Source organism: Salmo salar, chromosome 13 (genome assembly GCF_965601325.2).
Source record: "Salmo salar chromosome 13, fSalSal1, whole genome shotgun sequence".
NCBI lineage: Eukaryota > Metazoa > Chordata > Actinopteri > Salmoniformes > Salmonidae > Salmo > Salmo salar.
Genome location: NC_138303.1, coordinates 105,265,980 through 105,291,705, shown reverse-complemented (window position 1 = coordinate 105,291,705; position 25,726 = coordinate 105,265,980). Strand labels below are relative to the sequence as shown.

Sequence of the window (25,726 nt, the reverse complement as noted above, 5' to 3'; positions counted from 1 at the left end):
TAGGTCGCCACAGACTAGTACATGTCCCTGGGCCTGGAAATGGTTGATATCCCCCTCCAGGATGGAGAAGCTGTCATCGTATGGGGCTTCTATTGGAGGGATATAGGTAGCACACATGAGGGCATTTTTCTCTGTTGAGATCATTTCCTCATTCATTTCTAGCCAGATGTAAATTGTTCCTGTTTTGACTAATTTAATAGAGTGAGTTAAGTCTGCTCTATACCAAATTAGCATACCCCCTGAGTCTCCTCCCTGTTTCACACCTGGTAGTTTGGTGGATGGGACAACCAGCTCTCTGTAACCTAGAGGGCAACTAGTGGGTCCCTCTCTATACCATTTTTCTTGTAGGATGACAATGTCTGTATTTCTGTTTTATTTGATGAAGTCTGGGTTCCTGCTCTTTAGGTCAAAGGTAGATTACCTCAGACCTTGTTTTATTCCAGGATGAGGTAGTAAAAGCTTTGTGTTCCATAGTGTCTAGTGTTGTTTTTGTGTGGTTTATGCCCGGACCATCACAGTAGGTGTGAGCAGAGCATGTTGAGCATCTGATACATACCTCGGTCACAGGGTGGGGGGCATGGGGTGGGCAGAAGGGGCATATATGGTGTATACAGTATTCCCCCCCCCCTCCCTCCCTCCCTCCCACTCCAGTAATGGGCTGAACTTCCCGTCCCTCTCTCTCTTTCCCACTCCAGTAATGGGCTGAACTTCCCGTCCCTCTCTCTCTTTCCCTCTCTCCCACTCCAGTAATGGGCTGAACTTCCCGTCCCTCTCTCTCTTTCCCTCTCTCCCACTCCAGTAATGGGCTGAACTTCCCGTCCCTCTCTCTCTTTCCCTCTCTCCCACTCCAGTAATGGGCTGAACTTCCCGTCCCTCTCTCTCTTTCCCTCTCTCCCACTCCAGTAATGGGCTGAACTTCCCGTCCCTCTCTCTCTTTCCCTCTCTCCCACTCCAGTAATGGGCTGAACTTCCCGTCCCTCTCTCTCTTTCCCTCTCTCCCACTCCAGTAATGGGCTGAACTTCCCCTCCCTCTCTCCTGTTCAGAGCTTAACTTTCCCTCTTCCTGACAACAGTATGACAGATAGGATTTATTGTGATGGTATTGGATGATGGTGATAAGTCTTCAAAACAGGACCTCTTATTGATTGTCTACTGCTTCTCATCTCTCAGTCGGCTCGCCTGTCACATACTAATCTTGTACTGTGAGAAAGCAGGCAAACCATAGAAATAGAATGTCTAGAATGGAAATCCTCTACCAGGTCAGCCATATTGAGTGTAGCCTTGAGTTTACCAGTCACAGCCATAGTGAGAGGTTCTATAACCCTTCTATGGCAAACAGGCAAACACACAGTTGTTGTGAATAGATTAAATAAGGCAAACTGATAAATAAATATTCTTCATTTTTTTAATTTATACTTTATTCAACATTTAACAAATGTAACTAAACTCCATGTTACAGTTAGTTGAATTGTTTGGTTCCATGCTTGTGTTTGTTTCAAACTCCACCCAATATTTTATCTTTATCACTGACCTCAACCCAGAGTCTCTTAGAGCGTTCACAGAACATCAAAATACAGCATATGAATCCATAAATACCTCATATAGCACTGTAGTCCACCACAAACAACTGTGAAGATTTACACACAAAAATAGAGTATGGTATACTTAATTTCAAATTCATATAGTCGTTATATCATTATGTAGCTACTTAGGTGCTTTTTCATAAATTGTAATACAGTGCACTTCACATATAGTGATAATCTGTGCAGGACTGTCAGCGGTTGATCACTATACAGTATTCACTATTTGCAGAGTGCACTGTATTCAGTATTCACTATTAACAGAGTGGTGTATACAGTATTCTCTATTAACAGAGTGGTGTATACAGTATTCTCTATTAACAGAGTGGTGTATACAGTATTCACTATTAAATGAGTGGTGTATACAGTATTCACTATTAGCAGAGTGTACTGTATACAGTATTCACTATTAACAGAGTGGTGTATACAGTATTCACTATTAGCAAAGTGTACTGTATACAGTATTCACTATTAACAGAGTGGTGTATACAGTATTCACTATTAACAGAGTGGTGTATACAGTATTCACTATTAACAGAGTGGTGTATACAGTATTCTCTATTAACAGAGTGGTGTATACAGTATTCACTATTAAAAGAGTGGTGTATACAGTATTCTCTATTAAAAGAGTGGTGTATACAGTATTCTCTATTAACAGAGTGGTGTATACAGTATTCACTATTAACAGAGTGGTGTATACAGTCTTCTCTATTAACAGAGTGGTGTATACAGTATTCACTATTAGCAGTGTACTGTATACAGTATTAACTATTAGCAAAGTGTACTGTATACAGTATTCACTATTAACAGAGTGGTGTATACAGTATTCTCTATTAACAGAGTGGTGTATACAGTATTCACTATTAAACGAGTGTACTGTATACAGTATTCACTATTAACAGAGTGTACTGTATACAGTATTCACTATTAGCAAAGTGTACTGTATACAGTATTCACTATTAACAGAGTGTACTGTATACAGTATTCACTATTAACAGAGTGTACTGTATACAGTATTCACTATTAACAGAGTGTACTGTATACAGTATTCACTATTAACAGAGTGTACTGTATACAGTATTCACTATTAACAGAGTGGTGTATACAGTATTCACTATTAACAGAGTGGTGTATACAGTATTCACTATTAACAGAGTGGTGTATACAGTATTCACTATTAACAGAGTGGTGTATACAGTATTCACTATGAACAGAGTATACTGTATACAGTATTCACTATGAACAGAGTGTACTGTATACAGTATTCACTATTAACAGAGTGGTGTATACAGTATTCACTATTAACAGAGTGGTGTATACAGTATTCACTATTAACAGAGTGGTGTATACAGTATTCACTATGAACAGAGTGGTGTATACAGTATTCACTATGAACAGAGTATACTGTATACAGTATTCACTAACAGCTTTTCACTGAAGGTGACAGCTGGACCAGAAGGGCATATAGACTGCCCTCAGGACTGACTGACTGACTGAGACACCAGGACACACACACACTGAAGTACACACACCATCACACACACACTCACTGATGTACAGAAACAAATATACACACTCTCACACACACACTGACGTAGGCTATACACACACACACATATCGTCACACACACAGCACAGACTCCATTGAGGACCACAACGAGGCACGAGGGGACTTGGCAGTGCGACATGGAATGTTTTACTCGTTGATTCTGGATGGTTACAGTAGTGCTGGATAATGCTCGTTGTGAGATAATGCACTGTACTCTAATAGCCATCAGAATCCTCCTGCAAGTACAGAGAGGGAAAAGTTATCCTATTTGTGTAATAACTGATAACAAATGATCACAAAGTGAATCCAAAACATACCACAGATGATGGGTGATGATGGGTGATGGGTGATGGTGGGTGATGGTGGATGATGGTGGATGATGGTGGATGATGGTGGATGATGATGGATGATGATGGATGATGATGGTGGATGATGGATGATGGTGGATGATGATGGATGATGGTGGATGATGATGGATGATGGTGGTTAATGGTGGATGATGATGGATGATGGTGGTTAATGGGTGATAATGGTGGATGATGGGTGATAATGGGTGATGATGGTGGATGAAACCCCAAAACATTACTGTGAACAAACAGGAACCTCGCCCTTCGGAACGGAAATCCACAACAAAAGAAACAATTAAACAAACAAAAACTATGTAAAACAATCTGATGAATGAAACATGGAGGATGATGACTCAGTAAAAATGGGAGGATAATGAGGAGTTAACCATTAATCACTGATTCAATGACTCAGTTTGAGCCTCTGTAATCTCAGAAATCAGGGCTCTCCAACCCTGTTCCTGGAGAGATACCGTACCGTCCTGTAGGTTCTCTCTCCAACCCTGTTCCTGGAGAGTTACCCTCATGTAGGTTTTCAATCCAACTCCAGTTGTAACTAACCTAATTCAACTTATCAACCAGCTAATTACAAGAGCCAGGTGTGCTAGGTTAGGGTTGGAGAGAGAACCTACAGGATGGTACGGTATCTCTCCAGGAACAGGGTTGGAGAGAGAACCTACAGGACGGAACGGTATCTCTCCAGGAACAGGGTTGGAGAGAGAACCTACAGGACGGTACGGTATCTCTCCAGGAACAGGGTTGGAGAGAGAACCTACAGGACGGTACGGTATCTCTCCAGGAACAGGGTTGGAGAGAGAACCTACAGGACGGAACGGTATCTCTCCAGGAACAGGGTTGGAGAGAGAACCTACAGGACGGTACGGTATCTCTCCAGGAACAGGGTTGGAGAGAGAACCTACAGGACGGTACGGTATCTCTCCAGGAACAGGGTTGGAGAGAGAACCTACAGCACGGAACGGTATCTCTCCAGGAACAGGGTTGGAGAGAGAACCTACAGGACGGTACGGTATCTCTCCAGGAACAGGGTTGGAGAGAGAACCTACAGGACGGTACGGTATCTCTCCAGGAACAGGGTTGGAGAGAGAACCTACAGGACGGTACGGTATCTCTCCAGGAACAGGGTTGGAGAGAGAACCTACAGGACGGTACGGTATCTCTCCAGGAACAGGGTTGGAGAGAGAACCTACAGGATGGTACGGTATCTCTCCAGGAACAGGGTTGGAGAGCCTTGGTGTACAGCCTCAGACACTGAGGTTTCATCTACAGAAAGCCTGTTGAAATAGTGATCTAGAAGATGTTAAGAGTGATGGTAAATGTCCTACCTCTGCAGCATCATCCCCCTCTGGGTCTGCTGGAGACTCGTTGATGGGCAAGTCTTTAGACATAGCATCTTCATCCTGCAATAATAACACATTCACTGACCAGTTCAACAATGGAGAAGTGTTGGAAATAACCCTATTAGACTATCGTCAACACCTTGTGTTAGTTGGTTGCTGCTGCAGTATATTCCTCTTGTTGGTAATGACAACCATACTAACACAACACAACACAACAACACACACACACGGCAGAGAGTAGAGCTTGATTGGTGCTTGGCATTGGTATGACCTTCTCTAATAAGATACACAGGTGACACACATAGATCCACTCCCAGGCTACCAGCTGACAGAACCTCAGAGTTACAGGGTAGTGCAGACCCAGGTGCTCTCTCTATCTCTCCCTCCCCCTCGTTATATCTCTCCCTCCCCCTCGTTATATCTCTCCCCCCCCTCGTTATATCTCTCCCCCCCCTCGTTATATCTCTCCCCCCCCCTCGTTATATCTCTCCCCCCCCCCTCGTTATATCTCTCCCCCCCCTCGTTATATCTCTCCCCCCCCCTCGTTATATCTCTCCCCCCCCCCTCGTTATATCTCTCCCCCCCCCCTCGTTATATCTCTCCCCCCCCCTCGTTATATCTCTCCCCCCCCCTCGTTATATCTCTCCCTCCCCCTCGTTATATCTCTCTCCCTCCCCCTCGTTATATCTCTCTCCCTCCCCCTCGTTATATCTCTCTCCCTCCCCCTCGTTATATCTCTCTCCCTCCCTCGTTATATCTCTCTCCCTCCCTCGTTATATCTCTCTCCCTCCCTCGTTATATATCTCTCTCTCTCTCTCTCTCCTGCCATTCCATTTAACACCGCCCACCGTGTCTCCATCTGTTCACGCAGCAGAGCCAGAGACAGAGACACACACACACGTCATCTCCCAACACTCACCATGGCCAATAAATACTGTTTCTACTGTTCTACTTTCTATTCTGCTAATCATCTCAAGAAACCAAAAGACATGAAAAGTATGTTGACACTTCAAATTTGTGGATTTGGCTGTTTTAGCCACACTCGTTGCTGACAAGTGTATAAAATAGAGCACACAGCCATGCAATCTCCATAGACAAACAGTGGCAGTAGAATGGACCATACTGAAGAGCTCAGTGACTTGTATAGTTAGTTCTGTACATGATAATACTTATCCTATAAAGATAATCTTATCCAGCTAAGTATTAACTTGTAACTAAGTAATACGTTCATTCTTCACAATTTCTTGAGCCTTTCATTTCCCATATGAAACATTGACGAGATATTGATTGTGTTCCTCTTGTCTAGTGGCTCATCAACAGGACATAAACAGCACAGCATTTGTGACATGAGTCAGTCTCTGGGAGCTGATGAGGTGGGTTCTCTGTTCTGTCTTACCAGCACAAATCCATTTACCAGCCTGAGCCGTCTCCTTCTCACACAGACAATAACCAGCAGATCTGTCTGTCTGTCTGTCTGTCTGGGTTTCTGTTAGGAAAATGTGGAGCAGAACATTTGACCGGCAACATTTTAAACTAAATAGCCTATTCCAAACAGACTCTGGGACAGTGGTGGGAAGATGGATCCCTCATTCATACAACCAGTTGGCCTAAGCTACATAAACATTTTAAATAAACGTTAAAAAACAATGAGTCTGATGCAACAGCTCAAAACGTTTAGCTTAAAATGTTGATAAACTAATATTTCTTCACATTATAAGTGCAGCAATGCCCACAAGGCGGTAGGCAACCTGCCCCCCCACAAGGCGGTAGGCAACCTGCCCCCCCACAAGGCGGTAGGCAACCTGCCCCCCCACAAGGCGGTAGGCTACCTGCCCCCCCACAAGGCGGTAGGCTACCTGCCCCCCCACAAGGCGGTAGGCTACCTGCCCCCCCACAAGGCGGTAGGCTACCTGCCCCCCCACAAGGCGGTAGGCTACCTGCCTCCCCACAAGGCGGTAGGCTACCTGCCTCCCCACAAGGCGGTAGGCTACCTGCCTCCCCACAAGGCGGTAGGCTACCTGCCTCCCCACAAGGCGGTAGGCTACCTGCCTCCCCACAAGGCGGTAGGCTACCTGCCTCCCCACAAGGCGGTAGACTACCTGCCTCCCCACAAGGCGGTAGGCTACCTGCCCCCCCACAAGGCGGTAGGCTACCTGCCCCCCCACAAGGCGGTAGGCTACCTGACTCCCCACAAGGCGGTAGGCTACCTGACTCCCCACAAGGCGGTAGGCTACCTGACTCCCCACAAGGCGGTAGGCTACCTGCCTCCCCACAAGGCGGTAGGCTACCTGTCCCCCCACAAGGCGGTAGGCTACCTGCCCCCCCACAAGGCGGTAGGCTACCTGCCCCCCCACAAGGCGGTAGGCAACCTGCCCCCCCACAAGGCGGTAGGCTACCTGCCCCCCCACAAGGCGGTAGTCTACCTGCCTCCCCACAAGGCGGTAGTCTACCTGCCTCCCCACAAGGCGGTAGTCTACCTGCCTCCCCACAAGGCGGTAGTCTACCTGCCTCCCCACAAGGCGGTAGTCTACCTGCCGGCCCACAAGGCGGTAGTCTACCTGCCTCCCCACAAGGCGGTAGTCTACCTGCCTCCCCACAAGGCGGTAGTCTACCTGCCTCCCCACAAGGCGGTAGTCTACCTGCCTCCCCACAAGGCGGTAGTCTACCTGCCTCCCCACAAGGCGGTAGGCTACCTGCCTCCCCACAAGGCGGTAGGCTACCTGCCTCCCCACAAGGCGGTAGGCTACCTGCCTCCCCACAAGGCGGTAGGCTACCTGCCTCCCCACAAGGCGGTAGGCTACCTGCCTCCCCACAAGGCGGTAGGCTACCTGCCTCCCCACAAGGCGGTAGGCTACCTGCCTCCCCACAAGGCGGTAGGCTACCTGCCTCCCCACAAGGCGGTAGGCTACCTGCCTCCCCACAAGGCAGTAGGCTAGACGTGAATGTTCATCCATAATGCAATTAGCGAGAAACCACTGTTGTCAAACGGGCACTGCACATGCATACTGCCTCCAGCTCATTGCAAAGTGATGTGTGACGCGCTGATGAAGCCTGCCTTCAGTTGCCGTTTGATACCACTTTCAAAACAACTGGGAACTCGGAAATCTCTGAGTTTCAACTTCAGTGGGTTCAAGATTACAGGGAAAAATACGAGCTCCGACTGGGAAAAATAGTTTTGAACAGTCATCAAACTGGGAATTCCAACTCGGAAACACAGGCCTCTTTCTAGAGCTCTGACTTCCTGACCTGAAGTTCACTGACGTCATGATTTGACCTCGTATTTTTCAGAGTTCCCAGTTGTCTTGAAAGCACCACAAGATGCTGTAGCAGCAGCTCTGGCACTGTCGGACAGATTTCCACTCAAAGGCTCTGTATCTGTATGCTGTACGCATGTGATAAATAACATACATAACCAATATAAACATAACAAAGATACATAAAGAATATACAAATATAAATGATTCAAATTAACCTATAGACCGATAAACATGACCAGTCAAATGTATTTCCATCAATGAAGAGGCTAAAAAGCGTTATTTCACAATAGGGTTTTTTCTTCTTTTCCCGGACAATTTTATTTATCAGCTTTTCTATTTTTTAAATCGGACAAAAGCCGGCTATTACCAGCTAATGGAAACCCCGGTGTGTGTGTTCTATCCAGCACACAAACAAACAAGCAGCATCCACACTCTTCCTCCTTCGTTGTCAGACAGCCCATCTCTCACACTGTCTAATTGATGGCTGGTGGCTAGCTGCTGTGGACAACCACATGAAAGTGGATCACTCAGTTCCCTCGCCTGCTGTTCCCTTGCTTGCTTGCTTTAGGAAGGAGGGATGAGTGAGACAGAAAGGGATAAATAACGGTAACGAGAGATGGAGCCTGGGTCGGAGACCCCTAGGCAGAGAAGCCCCTTTGATGGGCTCTAACATGGGGTCGGTCGGTCGATTGGACCTTTTTCATTTGATCGATAGCAATGGCACTGTAATGACTGGCGCTCAGAACACAAGCAGGGAACAGACAGGCACTAAGGCTACCTCCAAATGAGATCAATCCAATTCTGTGCACAGTCTCTGGCTTCGCCCCAAGTGGCACTCTGATTCCCTACATAGTCCACTACTTTTGACCAGGGCCCATAGTGCACTACATTTGACCAGGGCCCATGTAGAGAATTAGGGACGCAGTCTCTGTGTTTTCACTCTGACACCCGGAGGACACAATTAGGCGTTACACAGAGGACATGATAAAGCGTTACACAGGGTTTGGAGATAAAGAGCTAGGTGACCAATCAATGGCCACAGGAAATACCACAATCAAACCTCTTTCAAAACAAATCAAATGGACGTAACAAAATGTGGGAAAAAAAGTCAAGGGGTCTGAATACTATCCGAACGCACAGTATAACGCTGAAGACATTACTCAACTGCTGATTACCAGAGTGGTTACAAGGCCTTGTCTACTGTCCACACCCAAATATTTATTGATTTATTTATTTACATTTCACGTTATTCATCAGTGGCATTTGTGTGTGTGTGTGTGTGTGTGTGTGTGTGTGTGTGTGTGTGTGTGTGTGTGTGTGTGTGTGTGTCAGTAATTATCGTTATGAAGTCCTTGATTTTCAGGCTCAGATTTTGTTTATCATTTCTTCTCAGTAGCATAATCACAGCCTAATTGTGTAATCCCCTAGAATGATGTCCCACTAAACACTAAATGAATCTGTGAGTGTCCGTGTCATGTAACCCCTCTAGTCATAAACAAAGGAGGAAGGGAGCTAAACGCTTTTTTTCTAATTAGTGAGCTTTTCTCTCTGATTGATGTTGTTGATTTGTTTTTTCGATGATGCCACTGTACAGGAAACGTGTGTGTATGTGCATGCATGTGTGAGTTTGTGTGTGTGTGTGTGTGTGAGAATAAGGGCAATTTACAGATAATGAATGCAGTGATTGTTGAGTACCAGACACATCAGCTGTATGCTTTGGGTGGCTAATTCACCTGGCAGATTAACACGGTTAAAGCCACAGTCTGTCATTAGTTTTTTTAGACAATTGACAGCCCCTCCACCTGTTTTGCTATAGAGCTGAGGGATGGGTCTGGAGTATGAAAACATTCTCAAATGCATAGATGGAGTTGAGTTGTACTAAGCTCATTAGGCAAGTTATATCCCTTCAATAACCAATGGGTGTTTGTTATTCATTGAATTGACCATTGAACAGCAGTAAATAGTGCACATTGTCCCTTTAACTGAGAGAACATGTAAGAGCAGCCTGAAGAAACCCTGTTGCTCTGCTGTTGGTTTGAAGATGAATCATCACTACTACCACAAGGCTTTACTTTTATCTGAGACTCTGTTGGCTTTTGTTTTGAAAGAGAGACAATCATTTTTCATCATCAGAGACCGTCAGGGCTGCAAATTGTCTCAGTCTTTCAGGATATTGGACCTCACTTCTCTCTCTCTATCTCTGCCTTCCTTCATAAAAACAGACTTTCAAACAGACGATGGAGAATCCATCCTGCTTTATATGACTGAGAACTAAGAACGCCAGAGACCATAAGAGAAGAAGAAGCTAGCTGTAGAGGACTGAAGGTCAGGGTCCATTTTGACACAGACAGGCGCAGCCAGTGAATAGCTGTCATATAAAATGGATCGAATGTGGATCGAATGTTTCATTGAAAATGGAGGACAGCATTGAAACGCAACAGACCGTTCTGATGAAGTTTCAGTATAAAAACGATTAGCAATGGTTGCCTCTGTTTTCACTCCTAGCATGTGATGTTAAAGTTTATCCCCTGATAAACATGTATTCAGTCAGACGACCATAAAGTACACACCAATACTTTCTCCTTATGAGAAAGTTTAGCCACAGAGAACCATAACCAATTCACTGCTAATGTGATGGTGAGACAGTGACCATAGCTGAGATAGAAAAGAAGTTCCCCCTGAAAACACATTTATGCTGAAGAAAAAAAAGTAAGCCACCTGTTTGTCATTCATCTCAATTCAATAGGTTGTTGTGAAGGACGAGAGAGAGGTGGAAAGTGTGTGCCTGAGGGAAAGTATCAAATATTAAGAAAGAAAGGCATCGCTCTCAAGCATCATTCTCACCTGTTTGGCTGGGTCTTTCTTGACCAATCCGGTCGCAGCAGCGATATTCCCAGCCCCCTCCACAGTCTTGTTGCACACTGCTGTGACACCTGTCACCATGGCACCGCCCACCTGGGACACCCCAGTCACTGTTTTACCTGCAACTGTGGAGAGAGAGAGAGAGAGAGAGAGAGAGAGAGAGAGAGAGAGAGAGAGTCAGAGAGGAGGAAGAATAGGGAGAGAGAGGAGGAAGAGAGCGAGGGGGGGGGGGGGGGGATATGAAGAGGTTAACATCCAGGGGTAAATACTGTATCTCATGGTTAGAGAAGATACTGTTATGATATGGGGGAAGGTTAGTGTTAGGACACAGGCAAACACACTACCAGGATACACTTCCACACGACACCCCCAGGTGGCAGCAGCCGGGTCTAAGTGCTGAGCAAAGCCTTGATAAGCACATAAGGTGATGTCAATTAAGGTGCTGGTCTGTCAGTGTCCCAGCTGTCCCCTGAGGCTGCTGGGTTTGTTTGGTGGCCATGAGGCCTTTCCTTTGTTTTTGAGTCTTTAGTTTGGGCATGCCTGTGGTATTTTAATATTTTGTACATATGTGACTCATTTCAGGAAACTAGGCGTATGTCGCAAGTCACAACTTCACAGGAGAGGCGTTTGAGCATTTGTTTTTAATTTAATCAAAATTGTTATGGCAGAAATGCCTTCTTGAACATTTGAACTTTCATGTGCCTTAATAACAAACTTGTATACCATCTGTAAATACGAATAAAGTTGTTAAATTATGAGCTTAGTTGGTTTAGCCACAGAAAAAGGCAGGAACCTCCCACTAGCCATGATTGGCAGAGATAATGAATGGGCTGAACATGCCGAGAGATGAGTTTCCGATTGGTCTGCCATGTAGCACCTTCTGTCTATAAAATGAGCTGTTCGTTATGAGTAGATAATCCTTTCTACTGCAGTTTTTTCTAAAGGTATAACGTTAGGCATGGAGTCTGGACCTTCACTTCCTGATCACAGGCCACACCAAGTTTGCCCCCGACTGGTGCTTCGGCCTCATCAAGCAGCACTTCAGAAAGACCAGAGTGAACACTTTGTCTGAGATTGCTGGTGTTGTGAAGGACAGCACTGTGACAGGGGTCAACATCCCACAGCTGGTTGGACTGGAGGATGGTACGGCGCTGGTGGAAAGCTATGGCTGGCAACAACACCTGACTCTGTACTTCAGGCCGCTGCCACAGATCAGTACCAGCACTTCAGGTGAATATAATTTTCATTGCATTGTATGAGGTTATTCTTCTTATCTAAACTTGGAAGGTGAATTGATGTTATGCAAGGTTGCTATGTATTCTCAATTTTGTTTGTTATTTCCTGTTTTACAGCTTTGATACTCTGGAGCCTGGTGTTGTTGTCTCCAAGGAGCGTTCGGACTCAGTCGGGACCAGGTTTCAGCTGATGCGCAATGCTGACATCCTTCCTCCCATAGATTGTCTGCCTGTACAAGCACCACCTGGACACAGCTAGACAAACGTATCTTTTTGAGAAAAATCAGGGAATTTTGTGACGAAGAGGCTATGGACATCACATGCCCTGCACCAAAGTCAAGGGCAGGACAGAAACAGGCTCCCCGAATATAGATTCCCTTGTTCATACGTGTTCCGGACGGACCAGTTCATCACTGGGGCGAGTTCCCAGTCATCAGCACTATCTGCAGTGCCGCTAGTCACATGACTCTCTCCAACACCCACACCATACAGTACCTGTCAGAGAGAGAATTCCAAGAGTGTGGAAAGCTGTCATCAAGGCAAAGGTGGCTACTTTGAAGAATCTCAAATATAACATTTATTTTAATTTGTTTAACACTTTTTTTGGTTACTACATGATTCCATATGTGTTATTTCCATAGTTTTGATGTCTTCACTATTATTCTACAATGTAGAAAATAGTAAAAATAAAGAAAAACCCTTGAATGAGAAGGTGTCCAAACTTTTGACTGGTACTGTACGTTGCTGCTACTATAATTTTTTTATCCTGCTGCTCAGCCACTTTACCCCTGATTGGATGTGTATAACTACCTCATCTATCACTGATATGGATATTGATATTGTTCTTGTACATACTGTATAACTACCTGTCAAGTTGTGTATGGTTCACACTGCAGCTCTTTGCCCAAACTTGAAAAAGGCCTTTAAGGACTGAAGGACGCAAGGGACAACTCAATTTTCTTCTGACTTCTTTTATTTCTTTAGTCAGTTAGTTAGTTAGTTAATTAGTTCTTTAGTTAGTTAGTTAGGTTGATAACCTTTAAAAGGCAAAACACAAAAAGAAATATACATTACTTCAAGTAAGGTCATTTCAAATTAAATATATAATCTTAATGTAGTCATATCATCTTAATTATACTATATACTAAATTAGACAATTGGTCTCAATTCTCAACACAAATAAACACCTAACTGGCAACAATTTTACACAACAATGTCCATGTGCCTACCGGTTGAGTCTCCAGAATCCTAAATGAGCTGAATGTGTATGGATGAGAGTCTCCTCTTCCGTGAAGGACTTCCAGTGAAATGCTTTTCCACCAAACATTTCACCACCTGCTATCACAAAGGTGCACCAGTGAAACACAAGCTAATGATGGGTTCCACAATGCATACACTCTTTCGCCCCCTGCTGGTGTTTTATCTTTGAAATCAGTTGAAAATCTGAACGCCTTGAATATGAATACCTGTCTTTTGACGCAACACCTCCCACTTGATCTCCTGGTTCTTGAACCCAAGGAGGTCACATCGGCTCCATCTTCGATGGCTTTACTTCTGCTCTTCTACAGGTAATAACACAACCAAACGCCTGACGTCCCTGTGAAGAATTGTAGCAGGGATTTTGGTTGAACGTTTCTTTGCTTTGTCTCCATGAACATGCTTCAAAGTTGAGATGGGATAACTTGGGAAGGTTCGTATATTTGCATCTCTCACAATGCCCTCCTTGTCAGCGTTGACATTGACGACCCTACCAAGCTTATACTGACTCCTCAAAGCGTTCTGGTCTGCAAGCCAGACGACGTCTCCAACGGCCACGTTTCGCTGCTTTGTGTGCCACTTACTCCTCACAAACAGGTTAGGTCCAGCCAACTGACTCCACTTCCTCCAGAACCAGTTAACTTCTGCTTGAATGACTCTTAACCTTTTGTAGGAGTAGTCTTCAAATTCAAAGCTTCCTAAGTCTCCCCTAGGTCCAGTCCTTCCAAGCAGAAGAGAATTAGGGCTGATGTATTCTATGCAGTCCTCCCGGCTCTGAGTCCTGGCATCTATGGGCCTTTCATTGGCAAGGTTAGCAGCCATGAACATAAATGTTTGAAACTCACTCCATGTGAAGAGTCCTTCGCCTCTCATATTGTGCAAGGCCCGCTTCACAGTGCGAACAGCTGCTTCTGCAGCACCATTCCTGTGAGGGGAGTCTGCTGGGTGGATCTTCCATCTCCACTCTGTTCCATGCTTTGAAGCTTCATTTTCAAGCTCAGATGTAATTTGTTGATCCAGGAAGTGGTAGAGCTCTTTGAGGGCAGGTCTGGCACCCACAAAGTTCTTTCCAGGATCTGACCACAGTTTCTTTGGATGCCCTCTCAGTGCCGTGAATCTTTGGTAGGCCAGTAAGAAGCCTTCAGTTGACTGGTCACTGACAACATCTGTGTGTATAGCTCTGGATGCCATACAGCAGAAGACAATTCCCCACACCTTGAGCTTGACTTTCTTTCTCACCTCATCCATGACTTCATATGATCCAAATAAGTCCACTGTTGTGTACTCAAATGGTCTGGCTGGTGTTATACGCTCGGGTGGAAGGTCACTCATGATTTGTTGGCACTTTCTGGCCCTAGCCTTTCTGCACACCACACAGTTGTCAACTCTCTCTTTAGCCAGCTTCCGGCCTTTTATCACCCAGGCTTTCTTCCTCATCCGGAGGAGTGTACCTGCTATTTCTTCATGGTTTGCATCATGGGCCTCTTGGGCTAGGAGAGTGGATATCCATGCCTCATATGGTAGAATTGGTACAGCAGTCTCGTCCTCATCAAAGATCTTGAACCTCCCTCCACAAACCAAGAGCCCAGTCTCTTCATCTCTGTAAACAGCGAGTCTGTTGAGAGTGGTGCCTTGAAAGGTTATACCTTCTTGTGCTGCAAGGAACAGGTCTCCTAGTGCATCTTCACACTCCCCAACAGTGAGTACAGCTTGTTTGCCTCTGGACTTCCAGTTTGTTGAAAGAATTTCCTCCCACTTTGGTTTATCTGAGGCTGAATTCCTGGTCAACACTTCTTTCCATTTCGTTGCAGCTCTCCAAACCCAGGCAGTGACTCGGATCAGCCTGGTCAGGCTGCTGAATTTCCTGATGTCAATCAGTTTTGTTACCGCAGAGCCAGCTGGTGGTCTTCGGATCTTAGTCTTAGGTTCATCTGGGTTATTTTGCCTGCTTTGCTGTGCATCACTCTGACTTTCCTTCTGAACTCCCACTTCAGGAAGTACATCATTCTTGTTTCTCTTGGCCTGCGCTCTGGTCAGTGCTGCAGAGAAATATTTCCTTTGAAGTTTGTTTATGCCTTCCTTGGCATAAGCTGCAATTTCTTTGGCTGACTTCTGTGGCCACTCTTCCATGGGTTGCCGCAGGAACGCTGGTCCATTTTGCCACATGGAATCTTCTTGGAGGTCTTCCGGGGCTGCCCCTCTTGTTATGATGTCAGCACTGTTCAGGCCTCCCGGGATCCACCACCAGTCTTCGACGGATGTGGATTTCTGGATCTCTCCGACTCTGTTCGCGAAGAAAGATTGATACCCATAACTGTCTCTCTGGATAGCTCCCACCACAGTTTGACTGTCCAGCAGATGGAGCCATCGTTCAATTTCTATATGACTGTGTTTTTGAATGTACTTTTGAAGTCGTGCTGCGCAGACAGCACCGCAGATTTCAGCTTTCACTGCCTCCCCCTTTTGGTCCAAAGGTGTGAGTTTTGCTTTGGACTCATCCAACCTGACTTGGATGCCTTGCTCGGTTTCCCATCTGAAGTACACTACGGCTCCATAGCTCTTCTCACTTCCGTCAGAGAATGTTATTCCCCAAGGTTTACCAAGCCAGTTGACTGGTGTGAGGCTTCTGTGGAAGGTGATTTGGCTAAGACGTGTGTACTCCTCAAACAGTTTGATGGCTTCTTCTCTCAATTGTTCAGACAGAGGTTTGTCCCACGTGTTTCGGGTCAGAGTTTTGCCTCCAGCTTCTTGAAATGCCTTTCTGACAAGAATGGCGCCCTTTTGTTTGGCAGGTGTGACGAGGCCTATTGGGTCATACAGGCTAGCTACTTGGCTTAGCAGTTCTCTTCTTGTCAGTGGGTTTGGAGTTTTCCCTCTCACCTCTTCTTCAAGGAGATTTTGTCCGACGCTCATCTTCTTTTTCCTCTTTGAGAAATTGATTGAAGTCATAAGGTACAGTTTGTCCTCTTCAACAAGGTATCCAACTCCAAGGGCTTTATTGTCTCCTTTCCTTATCTGGTTTGGGAGAATAAGTACTGTGCCTGACACCGCTCCTTGTTCTCCTGGTACGATCTCCTGCCTCCCACTTTGGCCTGACCGGACCCAGGGTTTTAGGAAGAATCCGCCTGTCCTCAGGAGCTCTTCAACTCCTTTGGTGTCCTTGTCCAGCTTTTGTAAGTCATTATGGGAAGTCAGGATGTCATCGACATAGGCATCCTCTTCAAGGATCCTACGTTCCTCCTCCAGGTGAGCGAACATGGGCAGTTTTGCTGTCTCTCTCATGGCCAGTTGTGCAATGCACCCTGCTGGTCGATCGCCAATGTTGACTCTGGTGATGGCATACTCTTCAATCTCTTCCTCCTCAGTGTTTCTCCAGAGAAATCTGTGGAGATGCATCTCCAGGTTTTCTAACCACACCGAATTGTACATCTTCCTGATGTCGCCAAGAGCAGCATGGACACCTCTTCTGAACCTGAGTAGTACTGCTCGGATGGGATTGAGAACATCAGGCCCTTTCAGCAGCAGGTCATTCATGCTGACCCCTCTAAACTTCTGGCTGCTGTTCCATACCAGTCGCACAGGTGTTGTGACAGAGTGTGGGTTTGGCGCCACCAAGTGGCTGACATACCATACTGGTCCTTTCCAGCTGGCGATCATCTCTTTGGTGAGTTTCTTTGCTGCTCTTCTCTCCACCATTTCATGCACTTGAGCTGTGTATGCTATTTTCCACTCTGGCACTTTCTTGAGTTGTTTTTCTGTTCTTAAGAAGGTGGCTTCAACCCCACTCCTGTTGAAGGGAAGGGAACTTGGATCTTGAATCCAGGGGTATTTTGTGTCCCAGTGCGGTTCATCGCTGTGAGCATCTGCTTTGATGTACGTGAGGCCTTTCCTTATGATCTCCAGCTCCCTTTCCTCACTCAGAGTCATTTCCTTGCCTCCTGGTTGACAATTGCCGCACCGGCATCCTCCACACTTCGGTTCGCAAGCTGCTCCAATGCTATCCCATTTCCACCAATCCAAGAACTCTCTGCGAGCAACTGTGCTTTTGGTTTCAGCTGTGAACTCTTGTGTTTTAATCATCTCTTGATACTTGACAGCGGTTGCTCTCATGGATCGAGCAAAGTGCGTTCCAGACCTGTGCGCGGCCATATCGACTTCTTCAAACAGATCTGGATGTGCTCCACCAACAATCTTTCCTAGCGGGCTCTCCCATTAAGACAAGGTCTCCAATCACCTTCACTCTTTGCGGAGCAAGTCTTCCTTCGCGGTGGCTTATCAGTAGCTCAATGCTCTCCGGTCTCCTCAGATCTCCTAGACTGACTTCTGGGAAGAACTTCTTGAGTTGCTCAGGTTTGATGACTCTGTGGATGTTGGCAATTTCATTCAAACCATAGCAGACAAGCTCATGGGCTCTTTCTGTGCCTCTAAGCATTTTGACCCTCACTCTGAGGAGATATCTTCTGGTTTTAACCTTCATGGCCATCCCCCCAACTCCATGGACGACTAAAGTGATGTTTTCACTTCGAAGATTTAATCTCCTGGCAGCTCTGTGGGTGATATAATTTGTGTCTGATGCCAAGTCGATCAGGGTTCCAATTTTTTGTCCTGCATTGGCAGTTACCTCGAGCAGCATTAGAATAACTGGCAATTCTTCTACTGCACCTGACACAATCTCTCCAAGCTGGATCTTTTCACCACAGTTTGTCTTTGCGGTGATGTTGGTGAACGCTCTCTTGAATTTGTCCGCCATCTCTGGGGAGAGTTTAGATACAAATTCTTCCTGCTCCTCAGTCCGCGTATGCCTTCTCACATTGAATTGTCTTCTTTCTGAGTCACTCCTCCTGAAGTCTCCCTTCAGGCATAGAAAGAAATGGTGGTCTTTTTTACAGTTTCTGTTCCTGCACAGGTATGTCTCTTTGCATTCATCATCTTCTCCATGACAGACCAAGCACCTCTTGCAGGCCCCCAGCTTTTCTACAGCAGCCAACTTTTCCACCGGCTTCAGTTCCTTGAAACGCTTGCAAAAGAATATATTTTCTCTGTGCTTTTCATCACCACACACAACACAGCCTCCTTTCGTTGTGGACCGCGTGGACGCATATTTCCTCTCCATGCAAGCATTTCTCTTTTCTGGCCTTTCACTCACTCCCAGCTGCTCCAGTTTTTCAAGAATTTCCTCTTGTGTTTTCAGGAATTTAAGAAGGTTCTCAAAGTGATTATCTGGTGTGACATTATTCCTCGGATTAACCATGAAGACAAGCCACTCTCTCTTGATGTCGTCAGGTAACTTGCTTTCTATGGATCTGATCACTAGAGGGTTGTTGATGGCTCCTGTGTTTTCAAGCTCCGTGAGGTCATCCAGGGCCTTCTCTATAGTTTGGATCATGTCGATAACTTTTCTAGGCTGATTTGCCCTAAAAGCAGGAATTTTCTCCAGATCCTCCATTATCTCCAAGGCAATTGTAGACTTGTTTCCATATCTGTTTTCCAGCACCCTGAACATGTCCTCAGCAGTGTTGTAGGAAGACAAACGGAGGCCTCTGCATATCCTCTCATCTATACTGTCAATGAGTTGGATCCTCTTTACTTCGACTGAGCCTGTTGGTTCCCCCTGCTTTTGCAGACTCTCCCAGTCTCTTCTCCATCGATGGAAGTTCCTTTTATACCCACTGAACTTGGGTAGACAGATTGGCTTTATCCTCAGTGTCGGTTGTGGAGCTGGCATGGGCACCTGCGGCACTCTCCCTCTGTCTCTCTCGTCTTCTGCAATTCTTTGTGCTGTGAGAAATCCTGCCCTCCTTGCTTCAAGGTTGTTGCCGAATGCCTTCAGATCCTTCACTCTCCCTCCGAGCCTTTCCTTTTCTGCCACCGGAATCCACATCTCCCACTCTGCTAGGCTTGTGATTGCATTTTGGACTTGTGTTTTCACACTATCCCACCGTAGCGCAAAGCCATCTCTGTTTACAGCGGTAACAGGTATCTGAGCAACTCCATCACAGGCTGTCTCGGCTTCATGGATTGCAGACTTCACCTCATTTTCGCCATATCTAGGCCATAGATTGGACCATCTCCTTGACCTCATCCAATCGTGCCTCGCATTCTTGGAACGTCTTCTCAAGTTCAGCCTGCTTCTCCTTGCTCAGTTCAGCTTCTTCACCCTCATCGGTTCCAGCTTCAATGTCTGCCAGAAGGCCAGCCCTGTACTCGTCATTTGTCTCACTGACCGTCCTCGCCTCCAACTTGAGCTTCTTGAACTCCTCTTGTAGTTCTCTTTTAGTCATGTGCTTTGCGACTCTGCTGAGGAAGTTTGCCTGTTTGGTAAAAGTGCTTTTAGCTAAAGTTCTTTTTTGCTTCAGCTCCTTCACTGTTATTCCAAGAGCTTCCTCCGCCATGTTGAGATGTCAGTCAATATTCCTCTCTGCGACGACAGCTTTCCTGACTTCAGGCCGTTAATCCTTTTGTCTTCACTGCCACGCGGTTATCAACTGTCAAGTTGTGTATGGTTCACACTGCAGCTCTTTGCCCAAACTTGAAAAAGGCCTTTAAGGACTGAAGGACGCAAGGGACAACTCAATTTTCTTCTGACTTCTTTTATTTCTTTAGTCAGTTAGTTAGTTAGTTAATTAGTTCTTTAGTTAGTTAGTTAGGTTGATAACCTTTAAAAGGCAAAACACAAAAAGAAATATACATTACTTCAAGTAAGGTCATTTCAAATTAAATATATAATCTTAATGTAGTCATATTATCTTAATTATACTATATACTAAATTAGACAATTGGTCTCAATTCTCAACACAAATAAACACCTAACTGGCAACAATTTTACACAACAATGTCCATGTGCCTACCGGTTGAGTCTCCAGAATCCTAAATGAGCTGAATGTGTATGGATGAGAGTCTCCTCTTCCGTGAAGGACTTCCAGTGAAATGCTTTTCCACCAAACATTTCACCACCTGCTATCACAAAGGTGCACCAGTATATATGTTCCCCAGGGAAACACAAGCTAATGATGGGTTCCACAATGCATACACTCTTTCGCCCCCTGCTGGTGTTTTATCTTTGAAATCAGTTGAAAATCTGAACGCCTTGAATATGAATACCTGTCTTTTGACGCAACACTACCTCATCTATAACTGATATGGATATGGATATTGTTATTGTACATACTGTATAACTACCTCATCTATAACTGATATAATTATTGATATTGTTCTTGTACATACTGTATAACTACCTCATCTATAACTGATATGGATATGGATATTGTTATTGTACATACTGTATAACTACCTCATCTATAACTGATATAATTATTGATATTGTTCTTGTACATACTGTATAACTACCTCATCTATCACCAGTATCACTGATATGGTTATTGTTCTTGTACATACTGTATATTATTTAGTTCTTTCTCTACTGGCATTGACACTTGTTTTTTTTCCCTGTATATTGACATGATGTATTTTTGACATTGCTACTATGCAAGTAACCATTTCACTGTAGCGTTTACACCTTCTGTAGAGACCCATCCACTTATAGCATTTCTTTCACGTGACCCATTCATTTAGACAAGTGTGTCATCTAATATTTAGAAAATATTTTTATCTGGACACTTTCTGTTTACCTGGAATTTTTCCTTTTTTGTAGGCTACTACTTTTACCACTTAGTCTTAATCTTTACTACACTACTCACTGTTTAGCACATGACCTCACATGTGAATCCTTAATGAGATGGGTGTGGCTGGCTTAACTTGTTATGGATAGGGGGCAGTATTTTCACGGCCGGATAAAAAACGTACCCGATTTAATCTGGTTATTACTCCTGCCCAGAAACTAGAATATGCATATAATTAGTAGCTTTGGATAGAAAACACTCCAAAGTTTCTAAAACTGTTTGAATGGTGTCTGTGAGTATAACAGAACTCAAATGGCAGGCCAAAACCTGAGAAGATTCTGTACAGGAAGTACCCTGTCTGACCATTTCTTGGCCTTCTTTGTCATCTCTATCCAAAACAGAGGATCTCTGCTGTAACGTGACACTTTCTAAGGCTCCCATAGGCTCTCAGAAGGCGCCAGAACGTTGAATGATGACTCTGCAGTTACTGGCTGAAAAACAGTAGCGCATTTGGATAGTGGTCGATCTGAGAACAATGAGACGAGTGCGCGCGTGCACGTGAAGAGTCCATTTTACTTTTTCAGTCTTTGAACGAAAACAACGACTCCCGGTCGGAATATTATCGCTATTTTACGAGAAAAATCGCATAAAAAATGATTTTAAACAGCGTTTGACATGCTTCGAAGTACGGTAATGGAATATTTTGAAATTTTTTGTCACGATACGCGTCCGCGCGTCACCCTTCGTTACCCTTCGGATAGTGTCTTGAACCCACGAGCAAAACGCCGCTATTTGGATATAACTATGGATTATTTGGAACCAAACCAACATTTGTTGTTGAAGTAGAAGTCCTGGGAGTGCATTCTGACGAAGAACAGCAAAGGTAATCCAATTTTTCTTATAGTAAATCTGAGTTTGGTGAGTACCAAACTTGGTGGGTGTCAAATTAGCTAGCCCGTGATGGCGAGCTATCTACTCAGAATATTGCAAAATGTGCTTTCACCGAAAAGCTATTTTAAAATCGGACACCGCGATTGCATAAAGGAGTTCTGTATCTATAATTCTTAAAATAATTGTTATGTTTTTTGTGAACGTTTATCATGAGTAATTTAGTAAATTCACCGGAAGTGTTTGGTGGGAATGCTAGTTCTGAACGTCACATGCTAATGTAAAAAGCTGGTTTTTTATATAAATATGTACTTGATTGAACAAAACATGCATGTATTGTATAACATAATGTCCTAGGAGTGTCATCTGATGAAGATCATCAAAGGTTAGTGCTGCATTTAGCTGTGGTTTTGGTTTTTGTGACATTATATGCTAGCTTGAAAAATGGGTGTCTGATTATTTCTGGCTGGGTACTCTGCTGACATAATCTAATGTTTTGTTTTCGTTGTAAAGCCTTTTTGAAATCGGACAGTGTGGTTAGATAAAGGAGAGTCTTGTCTTTAAAATGGTGTAAAATAGTCATATGTTTGAAAAATTGAAGTTTTCGGATTTTCGAGGAGTTTGTATTTCACGCCACGCCCTATCATTGGATATTGGAGTGGTGTTCCGCTAGTGGAACGTCTAGATGTAAGAGGTTAAGAGCGTGTGAATAATGCTGATTGGGTGTAGACAAAGAAGAGCTCTCCAGTAGGTGTACCAAAACATTTAAAGGTTATTTTCTCAAAGTGGAGTTACAGGTTTAGCAACTTTCAAAGCAGAATTACTTTCCCATTGTTCCTTCAAATGCAGTGCATGATATACCATTTTGTAGCTTTGTGTCTCTGCTTTTATCCAATGAAAAAACACAATTTCAAATTTTGCTACATAAGATCGAATCAAGGCGGTCGGTCACATATTTATGTTTTGTCACCATATATGAATAAATCATAATCTACCTGGTCTGGAGAGTTGGAGCTGGCCTTGGATCAAGGTTGTGGACTCCCTTGCCACATGTACATTCAACACCTAGAGGCATACGCTCATTTCTCACAGAGATGCAAATCAAATCAAATTTGATTTGTCACATGTGCCGAATACAACAGGTGTAGACATTACAGTGAAATGCTTACTTACAAGCCCTTAACCAACAATGCAGTTTTAAGAAAAAAACTACAAAAAAAGTCAGAGATAAGAATAACAAAATGCACATCTTAAAAATCAGGTTACAGACCAGGTAGCTAGGTCTAAGACCCCTAGACATACGGTAGCCTAGCTATTGGTTACCCATTAGCCTGGTCTCAGATCTGTTTGATAAAGCCAAATCCTATGGTCTGGATTGTTTACTACAGCACAAACATATTTGGGACCACGATAGATGGGTATTCCCCTTTAGATAATGGATTCCCATTCCAATATTAAGGTACAGGAACTAAATTCTCTCTGTATATATTAACCATAGTAACTTCTGCTCTACTCTAGGCTTGGCAGGGACGGCTTATGCAAGGCTATAACCAGAAAACCTGATTAATCTAGTGAGTGGTGGCCATGACAGCAACAAGACATGACTCAAAGGAGGATGCAGCCAGGCACACACACACGCACACACACACACACACACACACACACACACACACACACACCACACACACACACACACACACACACACACACACACACACACACACACACACCATTCACTCCAATCATAAGACATTTCAGGTACTGAGGACATTCAACATGTTGCCTATCTTTCAATTCAACGGCAAATGTGAACAGCTGAACAGTGACTCCAAGACGCTGTCTCTTTCAATTCAATGGGACATAATGAATTCTGTGAGCAGTGACTCTATGACGGAGTGTATAGGCTGTTAAGGTGAGTTGTATAACATCACTGGTATTATTACTCTGATGGCATTGGTGTCACAAACAATATAGACCATGTCCTTGATTTTCATGACAATATGATCTCTGCTGGCTTTCCTGTTAGTGGTTTAGTGTGTGTGTGTGTGTGTGTGTGTGTGTGGAAAAATCAGGATTTAAACTAACTGTGTACAGTAGATTATATTCTATAAAATAGCTTAAATGTTGGTAATGGTGACATCCAACCTACCTGTTGTGACTCCATCTTTTGTTTTGTTGCCTATGAAAAGAACAAAAACAGGTGAAAGACAGGTGACAAATAATTAACATCCCATTTATTGATCTTAAAAAAGCACCACTGTCATTCAATAAAATCACTTTATGTTGGCTGATCAAAACCATTGTCATACAGAATTTCTAACATTCAACATTGCAGAAATGATTGAACAGGAAGTAGTAAAAAAACAGCATGTAGGCTACTATTGTCCACACCTACCGACAAAGATAACACCATCTTTTGTCATCTCAGCCGCCCCAGTCACGCCCTGCTTCGTCTTCTCTGCCGCTGCCACGACCCCATCCTTGGCTTTTGAGAACCCCTTCATTAGCGCGTCCATGACTGTCCAAATTAAACAGCAACAGCTGTGGAGGTGTCAAAACGTGCAGTGCAATCAGCTCTGTGAAGAACTTCTCGGTAACAAGTGGTGTTATGGTGTGGGAGGGAGGAGGAGCTTAGGGTCTAGTCACCGCCCACCTTTGTCTTTCTTTTGACAGCCAGGTCGGTTTATCTGCCTTAAAGACCAAATGCAGTCATTTTTATATCAATATCAAATCCTTTCTGGGTAACATTTAAGTACCTTGCTTTTTTTTTGGGGGGGGGGGGGGGGTTATCTGGCTCAAAGCCCCCACCCCCCCACCAAAAATAAATAAATACAATTTTAGCCAAAATATATTTCTCAAGCAAGAATTTAGCTAGGACTGACTGGGAGTGGTCTGGGTGGGGAGGGAAAACTGAAAACAAGCTGTTATTGGCATAGAGGTTTGGAACTTTCTTTGAATTTACCACATGGGGATGTCACCATGGAAAGCCGAAACTCCTGCCTATGCAAACATGCTGATTTTAAGGTCTTGTGGAAATTATATTTTCAACCAGCAACTATCTGGAAATAACACTGATCAAATGTTTTCTCACTTTTATAGTGTTAGTTTGATCAGATGTTGTACAATATGATACAGTACACAGAAAAAACGGAATTTTGACTGCACTGGGCCTTTAACATGTATTAAAATTCGCTTACACACGCATGCCAATTGACAGACGTTATAGAGAAACAAAAGGCAGGTAGCATAATTCCCGTTTGAAGCCCTGGTGATGCCAACTAGACTAGACTAACCAGTCTAACCTAGAACACCTGTTGGCAGCACACATCACATCTGTTCTTCCATTTGAAGAATTGTATTATAGCTATATTATGTCACCACAACTCAGCCTACTTTTGTGATGAACAATCCCGAATACCCCGTCTTACATTTTTAAATAGAGAAAGGAAATCATATTACCATTTTTTTTAATGGAAATAATGAATTATAAAACAAAATCTATCAAGATATTATCGACTGGTGTTGAAAAAAATGGCATTCGATTTTCTACAAACCTGTGGATTGTTCGCACACCAGTAATTACCTTCCAACTTCCCTTTCGACGCTGAAATTATTCTTATTTTAAAGACAATTCAGCCCTTATGTCCTAGAGGTCGAGAAAAACCTGTTGCCTTGTGTTGAAACCGATACGCTTCTCCGCTTTGGAACCAGTCAGAGAGCGCGTGGAACCGCGTGGTGCTGATGCTGGGAGAGCTCGAGACAGAATGGTTGCTTTAC

The 25,726-nt window shown here is 44.3% G+C and overlaps 1 protein-coding gene across 6 annotated transcripts; it reads right to left on the bottom strand.

Moving 5' to 3' along the window:
• Positions 1 to 1,391: 1,391 nt before the first annotated feature.
• LOC106568457 (uncharacterized) lies at positions 1,392 to 25,726 on the bottom strand. Of its 6 annotated transcripts, none has more exons than XM_014138823.3 (7): positions 25,504 to 25,725; positions 24,345 to 24,490; positions 24,099 to 24,128; positions 10,933 to 11,075; positions 4,817 to 4,891; positions 3,447 to 3,738; positions 1,392 to 3,365 (listed from the first exon to the last, which is right to left on the bottom strand). In XM_014138823.3, exons 2-6 carry the CDS (start codon positions 24,463 to 24,465, stop codon positions 3,712 to 3,714), a joined length of 396 nt encoding a protein of 131 aa, XP_013994298.1. In that variant the 5' UTR covers positions 24,466 to 24,490; positions 25,504 to 25,725; the 3' UTR covers positions 1,392 to 3,365; positions 3,447 to 3,711. The 6 variants fall into 6 exon arrangements, with proteins under 6 accessions (XP_013994298.1, XP_013994297.1, XP_013994299.1 ...); XM_014138822.3 differs by having other exon boundaries at positions 25,533 to 25,724; XM_014138824.3 differs by lacking the exon at positions 3,447 to 3,738 and having other exon boundaries at positions 25,533 to 25,726.